A 13911-nucleotide genomic window follows, 5' to 3' on the forward strand; every position below is an offset into this window, starting at 1 on the left:
CCCTGGATACCAGGGACAGAGAGGGGAGCCAATCGAGGCAGCTCAGCCTGCACCCTCCATGAAGAGAGGAAAAATAATCAGGTGAACACCCAGATCCTTTCAGATGCTGTGATCCCATCAACTTCCCCTCCCCCTACTTCCGCTTCAGGCCCATCCAGAAAACGTCAGATAACCTCCTGACCGGCAGCCCTTCCTCGGTGCTCAGCTGAGCCTGTCCCCTCTCTGTCCTCTGGAACCATTTCTTCTGAGACTTTTCTTCAGCTCCACTATACCACTGCCGTGCACATGGGCTGGTGTCGGAGAGCCAACCTATCTCTCTGCAAACCTCTATCATTCCCTTTCTGTTTGAGGGCTCCACAGCCACATTTGGGGAGGAGTGCATTTACAGCTGCAAACAGGCACAACATTGTGGCAGCCCCGTGGGGGCTCCCGGGACACTGGGACACAGTAGAGGAGTCTTCTAGCTCTATTTTCAATGCAAACACAAGGTGTCTACTTAGAGCGTGTTGTTTTGCCAGCCTGAGAAGCGGTGATGTGGGAGATGGGGTAAAACTTCCAGCCACGCTCTGGGGTGGCCCCTGCTCTGAGCCTAGACTCAGGGTATGGCCTCAAATACAGAGAAGGTGATCCGGTCCCTGCCCCTCATCCTGGTCATCCCACAGGGGTGCTCCAATTAGGAGGCTCCTACAGCAGCTCAGAGTCCGCAGGGGATCCCAGCATCTGGCCCCTCCCTTTCCTGGCTAATGTTTGCAAAAGGCTTAAAAATCACTTTGCCAAGTAGGCATCCGGACTTACCACTGGGATCTCAAAGAAAATGTGCCAATTTGTAGCTTTTATCACAGTGTAATATTCCTTTGAAGTGCATGCACATTTAAAACATTCGTGAAACTCAAACTCTAAGAGTCCCTTTCATGGTGGGGAGGCAAGGTATGGCTCTACAACTTCACATTCCAGCTGTTCAGGTTGAAGGAAGCCTGCAGGGCTGGACGCTGGGGGCAGGAGTGGGAGGGGTTCTCCCAGCTCGGCTGCTGAGACAGTTTCCCCATTGAGGGCTCCCTCTCCTTCTCCAATGCCCACACCCCTTCTTGAACACGGGGCCCCGAGTGCCAGAGACAAGTTTGCTCCTAACCAGCTGCCTTTCCTCTCAGCTCCAAGGTCTGCGCCCAAGGGCTGGGCAGCGAGACGCCCAAGGGTGTGACCCTAAACAGGCTTCACCTTCTAAGCCACGTGAACCAGGGTCCAAAGGTCCAAATCTTGCCTCTTTAACCATGTGACCTCCAGCAAGTCACAATCGGCATCTGAGCCTCGGTTTGCTTCGTCATCCATAAAAGAGAAACACTCCAGCTTGGCCGATTTCTCGTGATGACACTAACCGCTGACAACGGAGCCTTTTCTCTCTGCCAGGTCTGGCTGCGAGTCCTTCACAAGCACTAGTTCATAAAAACCACAGCAACCCTGCAGGTAGTGCTACTCTTATCCCTGCTGTATAGATGGGGAAACTGAGGCACATCGTTTTTGCTGGTTTGTTTAAGTAACCTGTTGGTCACACAGGTTGCACAGCTAGGACCAAAAGGCAGGCCCTCAAGTCCCAGAACCCTTACTCTCAGTCACTCATATTCTTGCATCTCTAAACAAGCAGCAGACATCCCCTGGGGGGCCTGCATTTATTCACGCGGCCACTCACTTGTCCATTCAGCCGCTCACAGCTTCCTGGTGCACGCCTGTGTCAGCCCCCACACCACGCCTGTGCCAGCCCCCATACCACACCTGTGTCAGCCCCCACACCAGGTGAACAGAACGAGCCCAGTCCCTCTTCTCTGAAGTGCCTCTTTTTTTTAAAGATATATTTTATTGATTTGAAAGACAAAGTTACAGAGGGAGGTAGAGACGCAGAGAGGTCTTCCATCTCCTGGTTCACTCTCCAGATGGCTGCAATGGCCAGAGCTGTGCCTATCTGAAACCAGGAACGCCTTCCAGGTCTCCCACATGGGTTCAGGGGCCCAAGTACTTGGGCCATCTTCTACTGCTTTCCCAGGCCACAGCAGAGAGCTGGATCGGAAGAGGAGCAGCCGGGATTAGAACCGGCGCCCATGTGGGATGCCGGCGCTTCAGGGCAGGGCTTTAACCTACTGCGCCACAGCACCTGCCCAAAATTCATTGTCTAACAGTTATGAAGTTAGAATTTTTTTTTTTGACAGGCAGAGTGGACAGTGAGAGACAGAGACAGAGAGAAAGGTCTTCCTTTTCCGTTGGTTCACCCTCCAATGGCTGCTGCGGCCGGCGCGCTGTGGCCAGCACACCACACTGATATGAAGCCAGGAGCCAGGTGCCTCTCCTGGTCTCCCATGCGGGTGCAGGGCCCAAGGACTTGGGCCATCCTCCACTGTACTCCAGGGCCACAGCAGAGAGCTGGACAGGAAGAGGGGTGACTGGGATAGAATCCAGCGCCCTGACCGGGACTAGAACTCGGTATGCTGGCGCCACAGGCAGAAGATTAGGCTATTGAGCCGCGGCGCCGGCTGAAGTGCCTCTCTTTGAGGATGCATGCATGTAGGACTGGGCTGAGTGACCACAGACAAAATATGCAACAAGCAGTCAGACTGTGGTCATTTTTTCAGGAGCAAAGAGAGCGGTGTGGGAGGCCTCCCTTGGGGAGACCGCTGAGCTGAGCTGGGTGCTAAGGAACAGCACCCTGGGAAGGGCGGGAGAGGGCAGCAGGGCAGGCACTCAGCCTGGGGACCTCCAAGCTCTTCTTGCTGCCCTTTCTGCCTTGGTCTGGGGACACTGGCTTGTTCAGCAGCGGGTCACCTGCCCTTCCCAGCCACTTGTGAAATCCAGGGGGGGCTCTTTGGTGCCTGAAGAGCTTTGTCTGCCTGGAACTGCGGTGTGTGTGTGTGTGTGTGTGTGTGCGCGCGCGCTGGGGGCTTCAGCCACCTCCTGGGAGCAGGACAAGAGCCTCCCTAGCTTGAAACAAATGGAGAAGCTCAGCATTTTGCACCTGAGCCTGAGCCTGCCTTTTAGATTACAGCTTTGTGTGTGTGTGCGTGCATGTGTGTGTGTGTGTGTGTGTGCAAAACACGGGAAATGGGATCCGAGCTGCACAAGCCCTGCTGTTGGGAACCTCAGCCCCCTCGCTGGGAGTTCTGTGGCCTGTTCAGCTTCGCAGAGACAACTTCTCTGTCTTCACTCTGAAAACCTTGGCCCTCCATGTTCCCTGCCTCTCCCCACCGCGCAGCCATCCTTGCTCAGGGGTGCTATGACAAGGGGGTGACCCTCTCCCTGGCATAGCCCCAGGGGAGGCTGCAGGGATGCAGAGAATCTTGGCTGACCCTGGGCTGTTCTGCCCGTTCGGCAGCGCCCATTCGGCTGAATAGTCAAATCCGGGCCTGAGGCTGAAGCTTAAAACTCTGAAATGCAGAAGAGGAAATTGGGGCCAAGGAAGCTGATCCCGACTTTCTGCTTGAGCCACTTATGCTTTTCAGCTGATTCATTCCATCTGGAGGCTTTGTCTCGCACTGGGAATTTCCTGGATTTGAGGGCGAGCAGGTGGGGACCCGAGCACAGCGCTGTGGAACAATGTTGTCTGGACTCCCCCTTCTGTTTCTGCAGTGACACACGCACAGGCGTGCACACACACACACACAGCCATTCACTGTGATGTGCTGCACAACACATGCCCTGATGCAGACACGGCACACTCACTGCACACGCGCAATCCTGCTGACAGTCCGGTGCTGGCACGAACAGATGGCCGCTCCAATGGGGTACTGGAGGAGGCTTGAATACAGGGACCGTCCACAATGGCGCGGGCAGAGCTGGGTTTACTGAACGTACACCCAGCCCAGGCAGCTCGAAAGTAGCCATAGCTATGCTGCAGCCTTCAGCAGGGCCCGGCCTGGAGGTGGGCGTGTCACCCCGATGGTCATGCTGTCCCAAGCAGTAGCTTCCTGGAGAGATTTCCTTTGTGCCACATGAGGACAGAGTCCCTTTTTGCAGGGACGTCCACCCAGCGTGGTGACCAGGTGGGCAGGTGCAACGCTCAGAGGCAGTGTGCTGGCACCAGGAGGGGAGTGTCATCACCATGCTGTGTGCGCCAACAGGCAGGGCTTTGATCCTGGGTGGACCTAGACCTTCACCACGCTGCCCACCACGTGGGGGAGCCTGTGCTTCCTGCTGGCAGATAGACCTCAAAGAAGTAGTGAGAGGGAGCGCCTGTTGTCTGCCAACTTCCTGTTGGAAACACACAGTGTGGATGGAGCAAGACTGTTATGCTAATAAATATGCCTGCCGTGAGAAACAGAAAGCCAGAGAAAGGCGTTTTCCCAAACCAACAATCCCTTCTAGGGACTGGGCAGTGATGAGGGTGACGTAGGACCTCCCGAAGACTGCAGGCCCGATGAAGACCACCACATGGGCCCTCCTCATCTGGTCCAGGTGGGCTTTCAGGGGCAGCCTCATTACCAACCATCTCCAGGGCGGCTCCAGAGACCCTCCACTGTGGCATCAGAGAGGGCTTCTCACAGCACAGCTCGGGGCAAATCCCTCCCCTGCTCCCAAAGTCAAGAATTCTCCTTTGCATGCCTCTGGGGCAGAACTCTGCACCTGGCATTCAAGGCCTTCATCCTCGCGAAACAACCAAACTTTCGAGAATTCCCCATCAAATCCTATTCTCTTTGTACCCTGGGCCCCGACATGTCCATATCCTCCCCCACGTCCATCCTCTCCTTAGCACCTGTTAGTCCACTGCTCTCTAACAAAGAAATTCTTGGCAAGGGTCCAAGGATGGATTTGGGGGCGGGGCGTCTATTTGGACTGTTTGAAGCAGGCCCAAATACTTTTGCAGGAAACTATTTAATGCAACTCAAAGCACTAATGACTCAGCCGAGCCTTTTATTGAAGATTAACCTGGAGATGGAAGAGAAGAATTGGTCACATCATGAAGAAGAAAATCTATTCATCTGCCACAGTGGCATAATAAAAATAGATATTTGGTCTTTCTGCTCAATTCCTGGAACAGAATTCCTAAAACCCTTCCAATTTCCTAGGTGATAAGACTATATTTTGTTATTCATAATGAGCCCCTTTGGGGCACACTGGGGTTTATGCTAATGGGGTGACTCAGAGTGGGACTCCTAGACAGTCTCAGGATGGGGGTGCCGGTAGCCAGAAAGATCAAATTTGGGATTAGAGGGTAGGGGGCTTTCAATCCATCCCCCTACCTTCTGGGAGGGGCAGAAGGGGGCCTAGAGATTAAGTTCAATGAAAGGTCTAGGACAGATTCAGAGAGCTCCCGAGTTGAGGATCAGGTTCATGTGCCAGGAGGGTGGCACAGCCTGACTCCATGGGGGCGGAGGCTTCTGCCTGGGACCCTTCAAGATCTTGACCTATTTATACCACACTATCTGGCTGTTCAGTTATATCCCTGTGATAAGGCATAAGTATAGTACTTTCGTGGGTTCTGTGAGTCTAGTGAGCTACCTAACCTAAGACAGGGAGGTGCTGGGAAGCTCCGAACTGGTGCTCAGCTGGGTGGAAATGCGGCTTGTCTGGGCACCACATGTGTGGCTGGCATCTGAAGTGAGGGGCAGTCTTGAGCAATCGAGCCCCGAATCTCTGAGCTCTTCTCTAATCCTGGGAGTGTGAGAATTGATGTGGAAGACACCCAGGTGATGTCTGAGAACTGGAGATGGTAGTTGATAAGAATAAACTACATAACTGATGTCAGGGGGGGAAAAATTATGCTTTTGATGCCAGAAGCCATTGCTACCACTTTCAACCATAACCTCTCTTCCCAAATTTTCTCTCGCTAGCAAATTTCTATCTTATCTCCTTCCTTCTCTCCAAACTCCACTCCTCCAGCTGAGCTGGCTCTGCTGCTTCTTCCTACTTCCGCCTCTCAAAATCCGCGCAGGTTGTACCCAGCTGAGCAAAAGCCTCAACGGGTCACCTCAGCAATTTCAAGCATAAAAACATCTCCAGTTCAGCTGCTTCCAGTGCTTCAGGCCTGCGGGGAGGGAGGGGAACAAGGGGCTCAACTGCTCCCATCCCACAGCTGAGCCCCAGGTTCAGGAAGGCGAGGACTAGCAAAGAGCTAGGAAGGGCTCGGCGCCACCTGCTCCTTTAAGCCCTTCTCCTCACTGGAGTCTGGACTGTGGGCTCACCCACTCTTCCAGTGAGCTACAGTGGCAGCCCTCAGTCCACCTCCTTTTTTCCCACCAGGCCTCCAATCCTCACCAGTGGTTTCCAAACGTTAGCCCTGAGGAAGTTTTTAATCAGTGCACAGTGAAATGGAAACGGGGACAAGTGAACAGCGTGGCAAACCATTTACCTTCAAAGGCATGTGCACGCCAGCATCACTGGGTGATGATTTTACCACCTAGAAACACATCTTGCTAAGGCAGAAGACCCATGGGGTATGGTTACTGTACAGCGGAAGTCACGAATTGGCTGTTGTCATGACACATCTGTCCATAGGAACGCACTGGGACTGTCGTCCCTCAGTGCTATCTTAGTGTGGGAAGTCTCTTGGTTGTTCTAAGCATATTTTGCGTAGATAGGTCTTCGCAGGAAGCCATACAGGATCAGTGAGTTGTTCACTCATCAGCCAGCTGTTGGCACTAGGGCTTACTTGTTGGTCTCTTTCCTGCTCCTCCCGGGAGAAAATACTGCTCAGCCCCTGGAGGTGGCTGGGGCCGTGCAGCTACTTCTAGCCATGCCATGTCCGAAGGGGAGGGAATTCTGTTTCCCAGGCCTGAGAATGGGGGTACTAACACTCCCAGGGGGATTTTGAGGACTCAATACATTAGTCATAGATTAACCATGCGGAAAGCAGGTGTGCCCGTTCCGTGGCGCCTGGCACCGAGAAGGTGCTCAAAAACAGCCATTTCTCCTCCCCTCCTTTCCTCAGCATTCCTAGGCCACCGCCTCTACTCAAACCCGCATTCCACTGTGGGGGTCTAATGTTACATCATCTCCACTTATTTTCTCCGTGATTTTCCCACGTGTGCAGTGTGGCGATGGAACCAAGGGCTGTCACGAGGCTCATCTGTGCTGCTGTCAGTGTAACCCCACTCTACGTTTGTGGAATTCCAAGACTCCCAAAGGACTTCCCACAGTGCAGGACCGTGGAGGTGAGGCCCAGGTAGTGTTACGACCACCCCTTGGCTCTGGCCTTTATTGTGTAGAATTAGTTCAAGGTGTTAACTATTTCATCATCTGCTCCAGAAGAAAGTGTCAGCCCTTTCTCCAATTGTTCCGAATCCCATTTACAGTGGTAGAAGCCATGCAGGCATCCAGGAGCCTTTGAAAATATTTGGAACAGGTAGTGGCTGTCAGTAGGGCCTCACTTGGATTTTGTTTGCCAGCTGGTGAGCCTCCCTGAGCTGCTATGGTGTGGACAGCTGATGGTTCACAGATGCCCCTTTTTCTGAAGAATCTTCCTCAGGTGCCCGGGGTGGGAAATGGAAGGCAGCCCCCTTTTCCCAAATTGGGGCCATCTTCTACTGCTTTCGCAGGCCATAGCAGAGAGCTGGATAGGAAGCAGAGCGGCTAGGATTAGAACCGGCACCCATATGGGACGCTAGCACTGCAGGCCGGGGCTTTAACCCGCTGTGCCACAGTGCCGGCCCCTACTTTTTTTTATTTATTTATTTTTGCTCTTGTTTCCTGTGCTTTTGGTGTAATGTTGGAAAGAGTCATTGCCAAGAGCAACGTCAAGTAACTGTTTCCGTATCTTCCCTTCTAGGAGTTTTATAGTTTCAGATCTTACATTTAAGCTTTTAAGCCACTGTGAGTTGATTTTCCTATATGGCCTAAGGATCCAATTTCACTTTTTGCATACTTTCTTTCCCCTACTGTGTGGCACTCTCATCAGAGATTAGTTGACTTTATTTGCATGAGGTTATCTCTGGGCCCTTTTTACTGCTCTGTTGGTCTATATGTCTATATGTTATGCCAGTACCACACTGTTTTGATTATTATAGGTTTGTAATATAATTTGAAATCAGGGCATGTTATTTTCCCAGATTTGTTCTTTTTCATGATTGCTTTGGCTATTTGGGGTTGTTTGTGGTTCCATAATGAAATGTTAGGATTTTTGAAGAATTTCTGGGAAAAACACTATTGGAATTTTGAATACAATTGCACTAAATCTGTAGATTGCTTTCGGCAGTGTGGACATTTTACCAATGTTAATTTCTCCAATCCAAGAACAGGAGATATTGTTTCATCTATTAGTGTCCTCAGCAACACTTTTCATCGTCTTATGGTTTTCAGTGCACAGATCTTTCCACTCCTTGGTTAGGTTTATTCCTAGGTATTTTATTCCTTGTGATGGTATTGTCAATGGTATCATTTTTAAAAAAGATATGCTTACTTAAAAGGCAAAGTAACGGTGCGGGGGGGGGGGGAGTGAGAGAGGAAGAGAGATGGATCCTCCATTCCTTCATTGGCTGGTTCACTCCAGCGGGGGGTAGACCAGGCCAAAGCCAGGAGCCTGGAACTCTTGGGTGGGTGGGTGGGTGGGTGGGTGGTGGCAAGGGCCTGAGCACATTAGCAGGAGGTTGGATCAGAAATGCAGAGCAGCTAGGACTCCCAAAGGCACACTCTGAAATGGGATGTGCCTACCCCAAGGCGCAGAGTGGCTCAACCTGCTGCACCACAATGCCCACTCCTTTTTTTTTTTTTTTTTCTTGACAGGCAGAGTTACAGAGTGAGAGAGAGACAGACAGAGAGAAAGGTCTTCCTTCCATTGGTTCACCCCCCAAATGGCCGCTATGGCCGGCGTGCTGCACCAATCAGAAGCCAGGAGCCAGGAGCCAGGAGCCAGGTGCTTCCTCCTGGTCTCCCATGCAGGTGCAGGGCCCAAGCACTGGGCCATCCTCCACTGCCTTCCCAGGCCACAGTAGAGAGCTGGCCTGGAAGAGGAGCAACCGGGACAGAATCCGGCGCCCCGACCGGAACTAGAACCCGGTGTGCCGGCGCCGCAGGCGGAGGATTAGCCTAGTGAGCTGCATGCGCCGGCCAGCCCACTCCTATAATCTTTTCTGGATAGTTTGTTGTTAGAAATCAACAATAGATTTCTCTCTGTCTCGCTCTCTCACTGTCCACTCTGCCTGTCAAAAAAAAATTAAAAAAAAAAAAAAAAAAAGAAATCAACAATAGGGGGGGCCGGTGCTGTGGTGCAGCGGGTTAACGCCCTGGCTTGAAGCACCAGCATCCCATACGGGCGCTGGTTTGAGTCCTGGCTGCTCCACTCTGATCCAACTCTCTGCTATGGCCTGGGAAAGCAGTGGAAGATGGCCCAAGTCCTTGGGCCCCTGCACTGGCATGGGAGACCCGGAAGAGAATTCTGGCTCCTGGTTTTGGATTGGTGCAGCTCCGGCCACTGTGGCCAATTGGGGAGTGAACCATCGGATGGAAGACCTCTCTCTCTCTCTCTTTCTCTCTCCTCTCTGTGTAACTCTGACTTTCAAATAAATAAATAAATAAATAAATTTTTAAAAAAAAGAAATCAACAATAGGAGGAATTTTTGAAAATTCACAAATGTGAGGAAATTAAACAACACATTCCTGAACCACCAATGGGACAAAGAAGGAATCAAAAAAGGGAGAAATTTATTTATCTGGAGACCAACAAAAATGGAAACAAAATATACCAAAACTTACAGGATGCAGCAAAACTGTTTTTAAGAAGGAAGTGTATAGTGATAAACACTACATGAAGAAAAAGACAGATCTCAAATAAACAACCTAACTTCATACTTCAAGAAACAACAAAGAAAGGACAAACAGCCAAAGACAGAACAAGGAAAGAAGAAAGATCAGAGCAGAAATAACTGAAATTTCCAGAAATCAAGACAATGAACAATAACAAAACTCAGAGTTGTGTTTCTTAAAGATCAACAGAGCTGACGGCCTTTAGCTAGACGGACCAAGAAAAAAAGAGAGAGAGAGTACCAAGTAAAACTAGAAATGAAAGGAGACTTTATAACTGATATCACAGAAATACAAAGGATCTCATAATAGATGTCTTCACTATGAACCATTATATACCAACAAACTAGAGAACCTAAAAGAGATGGTCACAGTCCCAGGTATATACAATTTAGCAAAACCGAAACACCAAGAAAGAACATTTGAACAGAACAGTAGCAACTAAGGAGATTCAGTTATGGAAAACCCCCCAGCACAGGAAAGCCCAAGACCAGATAGGAACGCATCCTTCCTTAGCTTCCCCCACCTTGGCCTTGACCTGCTTTCTTCACTTTCTTCCCCCGGGGAACTCCCAGAACAAACCGCTGGCAGCAAATCCCCATGCAACCCCGCACAGAAGGAGGAAATGGGGCTGTACCCTGAGTGAGGCCTCTACTAACCACCCCAGCCTGGGAATGTTCCCGGCTTCTCTGTACTGAGCTGTTTTCAGCCTCAGGGCATCTCACTGGTGTCTCCCCCTACCCTCTCCCCTGCATGCCCTTCTGTCCAGGTTGCCCAAAAGGGGCTGCCCATAATTCTTCCTGCTTCCGGAAACAAGCTAGAGTCTCTCAGCCCCAGATTCCAAGCTGAGTCTCAGGGTCACTTTGGTGAATCAACGCCATTGAGCAACGGAGAGGAACGAGAGGGGGCCTCATGTAAGGTAGTGGCTACGAGTGGCAGTCCTCTGCACCAGTACACATAGGTCCCGGGGAGAAGCATCAGCACCACATTCGGTCCAACGCACTCAACACGCACCATCTATGCTCCTTGGACAACGTCCCTCAGACCTTCAGGGCCACTGCTGCCTGTCTCTCAAGGCATCTAGAGTAACATCCCAACCCCGACCCCGTCTTGCGAGACCCTCCCCGCTCCTCCGACCTCACGGCCAGGGCTCCCCTCGGCTCCCTCCCTGCTGTCCAGCCACGCCGTGGGCCTCTTTCACGCGTCCCCACGGCCAGGCCCTGGTGCGTGTGGGTTTCCAGGGGAGTTCCTCTCCCACCTTGTCCGTAGGTCTCAGTTCAAGCGCTTCCTCCTCGGTGACGTTGCTGGGACCCCTCAAATTCAGGGACTCCTGTTACGTACGTTATGGCAGAACCATGACGCCATTTTCTGTTTATCACAGTTTAGTTTAGTTTTTTTTTTTTTTTTGCTTGCTTCGGCTCCAACACCGTAAACTTGTGGGAACAGGGCACTCAGTGCCTGTTTGCTGAAGAAATGAAGCCATGGACTGCCAGAAGTTCGCCTCAGCTTCCTGGGTGGGCTTCTTGCTTCAGAATACCTACTTCATCTCTGCTTCAAGAGTGAATTTTCTAAAGCAGGCCCTTGGCCATGCCTCCTCTGCTCGGTAGTCCGCCATTCCAGGCTCTCCTGAAAGCACCCAGCCTCTACCTCAGCCTAACATGCCATCTATGGTCTGACCACCACGCCCCCACGGTGCTCCCTGCATACGGAAGAGGCCTCGGACCGGCAGAACTACAACTCCCAGAAGGCATCGCGCAGCCGCCGCCATCTGATTGGTCGATCTCCGGGTGGCGGCCAATAAAATTTGGTTTTGTTGGCTTGCACCCCGCGACAGCCTGAGTCCTGGGAAGCGCAGGACGCCCACCGCGCGGCGTCTGCCTGGTTGCTCTGGAGCTGTGGAGCGTGGCCGCCCGCCGGCTTCCTGCCCTCCTCCAGCCATGGGGAGCACGGAGAGCAGCGAGAGCCGCAGAGTGTCCTTCGGAATGGACGAGGAGGAGCGGGTCCGGGTGCTGCAGGGCATCCGGGTGAGCGGCCACCTGGGCGGGGGCGGGCGCGGAGGGCACCCGAGGGCGCGGAGGCCGTGGGCCCGGCCTGAGGGACGGTGCAGAGCGAGAGCGCTGCCGGGGGTGTTTGCCGCCGCCGGACGCTGGTGGAGTCCTCCCGCTGTGTGAAGGGGGCGTGAAGCTCGGGAGACGCCCGGGGCCCCCTCCAGGAAGAACCTGCGTCTGGACGCGAACCCGAGGCTGGCGATCTTCAAGCTTCACCGCACTGGCCTGGGGGAGAAGGAATGGGGAGCCGGACACACGGGGAGGCCGCTGGGATACGAGGGAAGCCTGGAGCCGCATTCCAGCCCCGATCGGGGGCATTTTTACGTTTCTTTTGTTGGGCCGCCGCCGCTCCCCTCACCTGCTAGGTGCGCGCGTCTGGTTCTGTGTGCGGGAGATGCAGCCGGTCCCGAGCGACAGCAGCTGCCTTGTGACCGCGGCTCTCAGCTCCCACTCTTGCCCCGACTGCCTGTTGTCCACAGCGCACCCAGAGGGGCACCTGCAGCATCGTGAATCACATCGCGTACCCACCCCTTGCTTACAACCCCCCGAGCGATTCCTAGCCCATCACCATGCAGACACTTCTTACCCGGCCTGCTGACCTCTCACCCCCGGCTAGTTCCCTATTCCCCAACTGCTGCCTATTGGCTAGCCCCTTGTTCTTCCTGGAACATGCCAGCTTGCTCTAAGCACAGGATCTGAGCACCAGCTGGTTTTTTGGTGTGGGTGTGTGTGTGTGGGGGATTTGTTTATTTGAAAGGCAGAGTCACACATAGAGGAGAAACAGAGATCTTCCATCCTCTGGTTTGCTCCCCACCTTGGCAGCACCCCATCCTGGCCTGGGCCAGCCTGAAGCCAGCAGGCAGGAACTGCATCTGTTTGCCCACCGTGGCTGGAGCTCAGGCACTTGGGCCAGCCTCAGCTGCTTTTCCAGGCACCTTAGCAGGGAGGTGGATCCCAAATGGAGCAGTCAGGACTTGAACCAGTATCTCTAGGGATGCTGGCACTGCAGGCTGTGGCTTAACCCTCTGGGCCACGACATGGGCCACAACTGTTGTTTTCCTCTTCTACTTTTTGTTAAGTTAAATCCTGGTCATTCTAGTTAAGTGTCATTTGAGATGCCTTCTTGACCACTGTACGTAGGAAGTGTCTCAGCTCGCTGTCACACATACATTTTCATAGCATTCATCATACTTTGAACTTTTTTTTTTTTATTTTTGACAGGCAGAGTGGACAGTGAGAGAGAGAGACAGAGAGAAAGGTCTTCCTTTGCCGTTGGTTCACCCTCCAACGGCCAGCATACCGCGCTGATCCTAAGGCAAGAGCCAGGTGCTTCTCCTGGTCTCCCATGGGGTGCAGGGCCCAAGCACTTGGGCCATCCTCCACTGCACTCCCGGGCCAAAGCAGAGAGCTGGCCTGGAAGAGGGGCAACCGGGACAGAATCTGGTGCCCCGACCGGGACTAGAACCCAGTGTGCCGGCACCGCAAGGCGGAGGATTAGCCCTGTGAGCCGCGGCGCCGGCCTGAACTTTTTCTTAGTAACTGTTTCGCTCTAGCATGTAAACTCCTTGAGGTGAAGGGTCTTGTCTAATTCTCCCTCTACCCCAGAACCTAGGATGATAAAAGCAACTCATTTTTTTTTTAAAGATTTATTTATTTATTTGAAAGAGTTACACAGAGAGAGGTTCACTCCCCAATTGGCCGCAAAGGCCAGAGCTGTGCTGATCAGAAGCCGGGAGCCAGGAGCCTCCTCTGGGTTTCTCACGCAAGTGCAGGGGCCCAAGGACTTGGGCCATCTTCCACTGCTTTCCCAGGTCATAGCAGAGAGCTGGGTCGGAAGTGGAGCAGCCGGGACTAGAACCAGCGCCCATATGGAATGCCGGCGCTTCAGGCCAGGGCGTTAACTCGCTGCTCCACAGTGCGAGCCCCAGTAACTTACTTTTCAGTGTGTAATGGACCCATAGGTTGTGCCAAACCTTTAGAGAGATCATTACATTTAATTTTCAGTAGTCTTATTAGTAAGGTAGAATTATGTTCATCCATTTTATAGATATATAGGAGAACTGAGGCACTGGAGAGCAGGGATTGAAGCAGGCCAACCAAATGGCCTGTTCATTGAGCTACCATGCCGTACTGTGCCTGTGCATGGCCC

The 13911-nt window shown here is 52.7% G+C and overlaps 1 protein-coding gene across 4 annotated transcripts in view; it reads left to right on the forward strand.

Moving 5' to 3' along the window:
* The first annotated feature begins 11526 nt into the window (after positions 1 to 11526).
* Positions 11527 to 13911, forward strand: part of CHCHD6 (coiled-coil-helix-coiled-coil-helix domain containing 6) — a 250654-nt gene continuing 248269 nt past the window's right edge. For all 4 annotated transcript variants that reach the window (XR_007921948.2, XM_051852609.2, XM_008260313.4 and 1 more), the window contains exon 1: positions 11527 to 11738. Coding sequence is in view for 3 of the 4 variants with exons in the window: in XM_051852609.2 (XP_051708569.1) it covers positions 11652 to 11738 (87 nt within the window). In the remaining variant the exon portion in view is untranslated. The remainder of the gene's footprint in view (positions 11739 to 13911) is intronic.

Source organism: Oryctolagus cuniculus, chromosome 10 (assembly GCF_964237555.1).
Source record: "Oryctolagus cuniculus chromosome 10, mOryCun1.1, whole genome shotgun sequence".
Taxonomy (NCBI): domain Eukaryota; kingdom Metazoa; phylum Chordata; class Mammalia; order Lagomorpha; family Leporidae; genus Oryctolagus; species Oryctolagus cuniculus.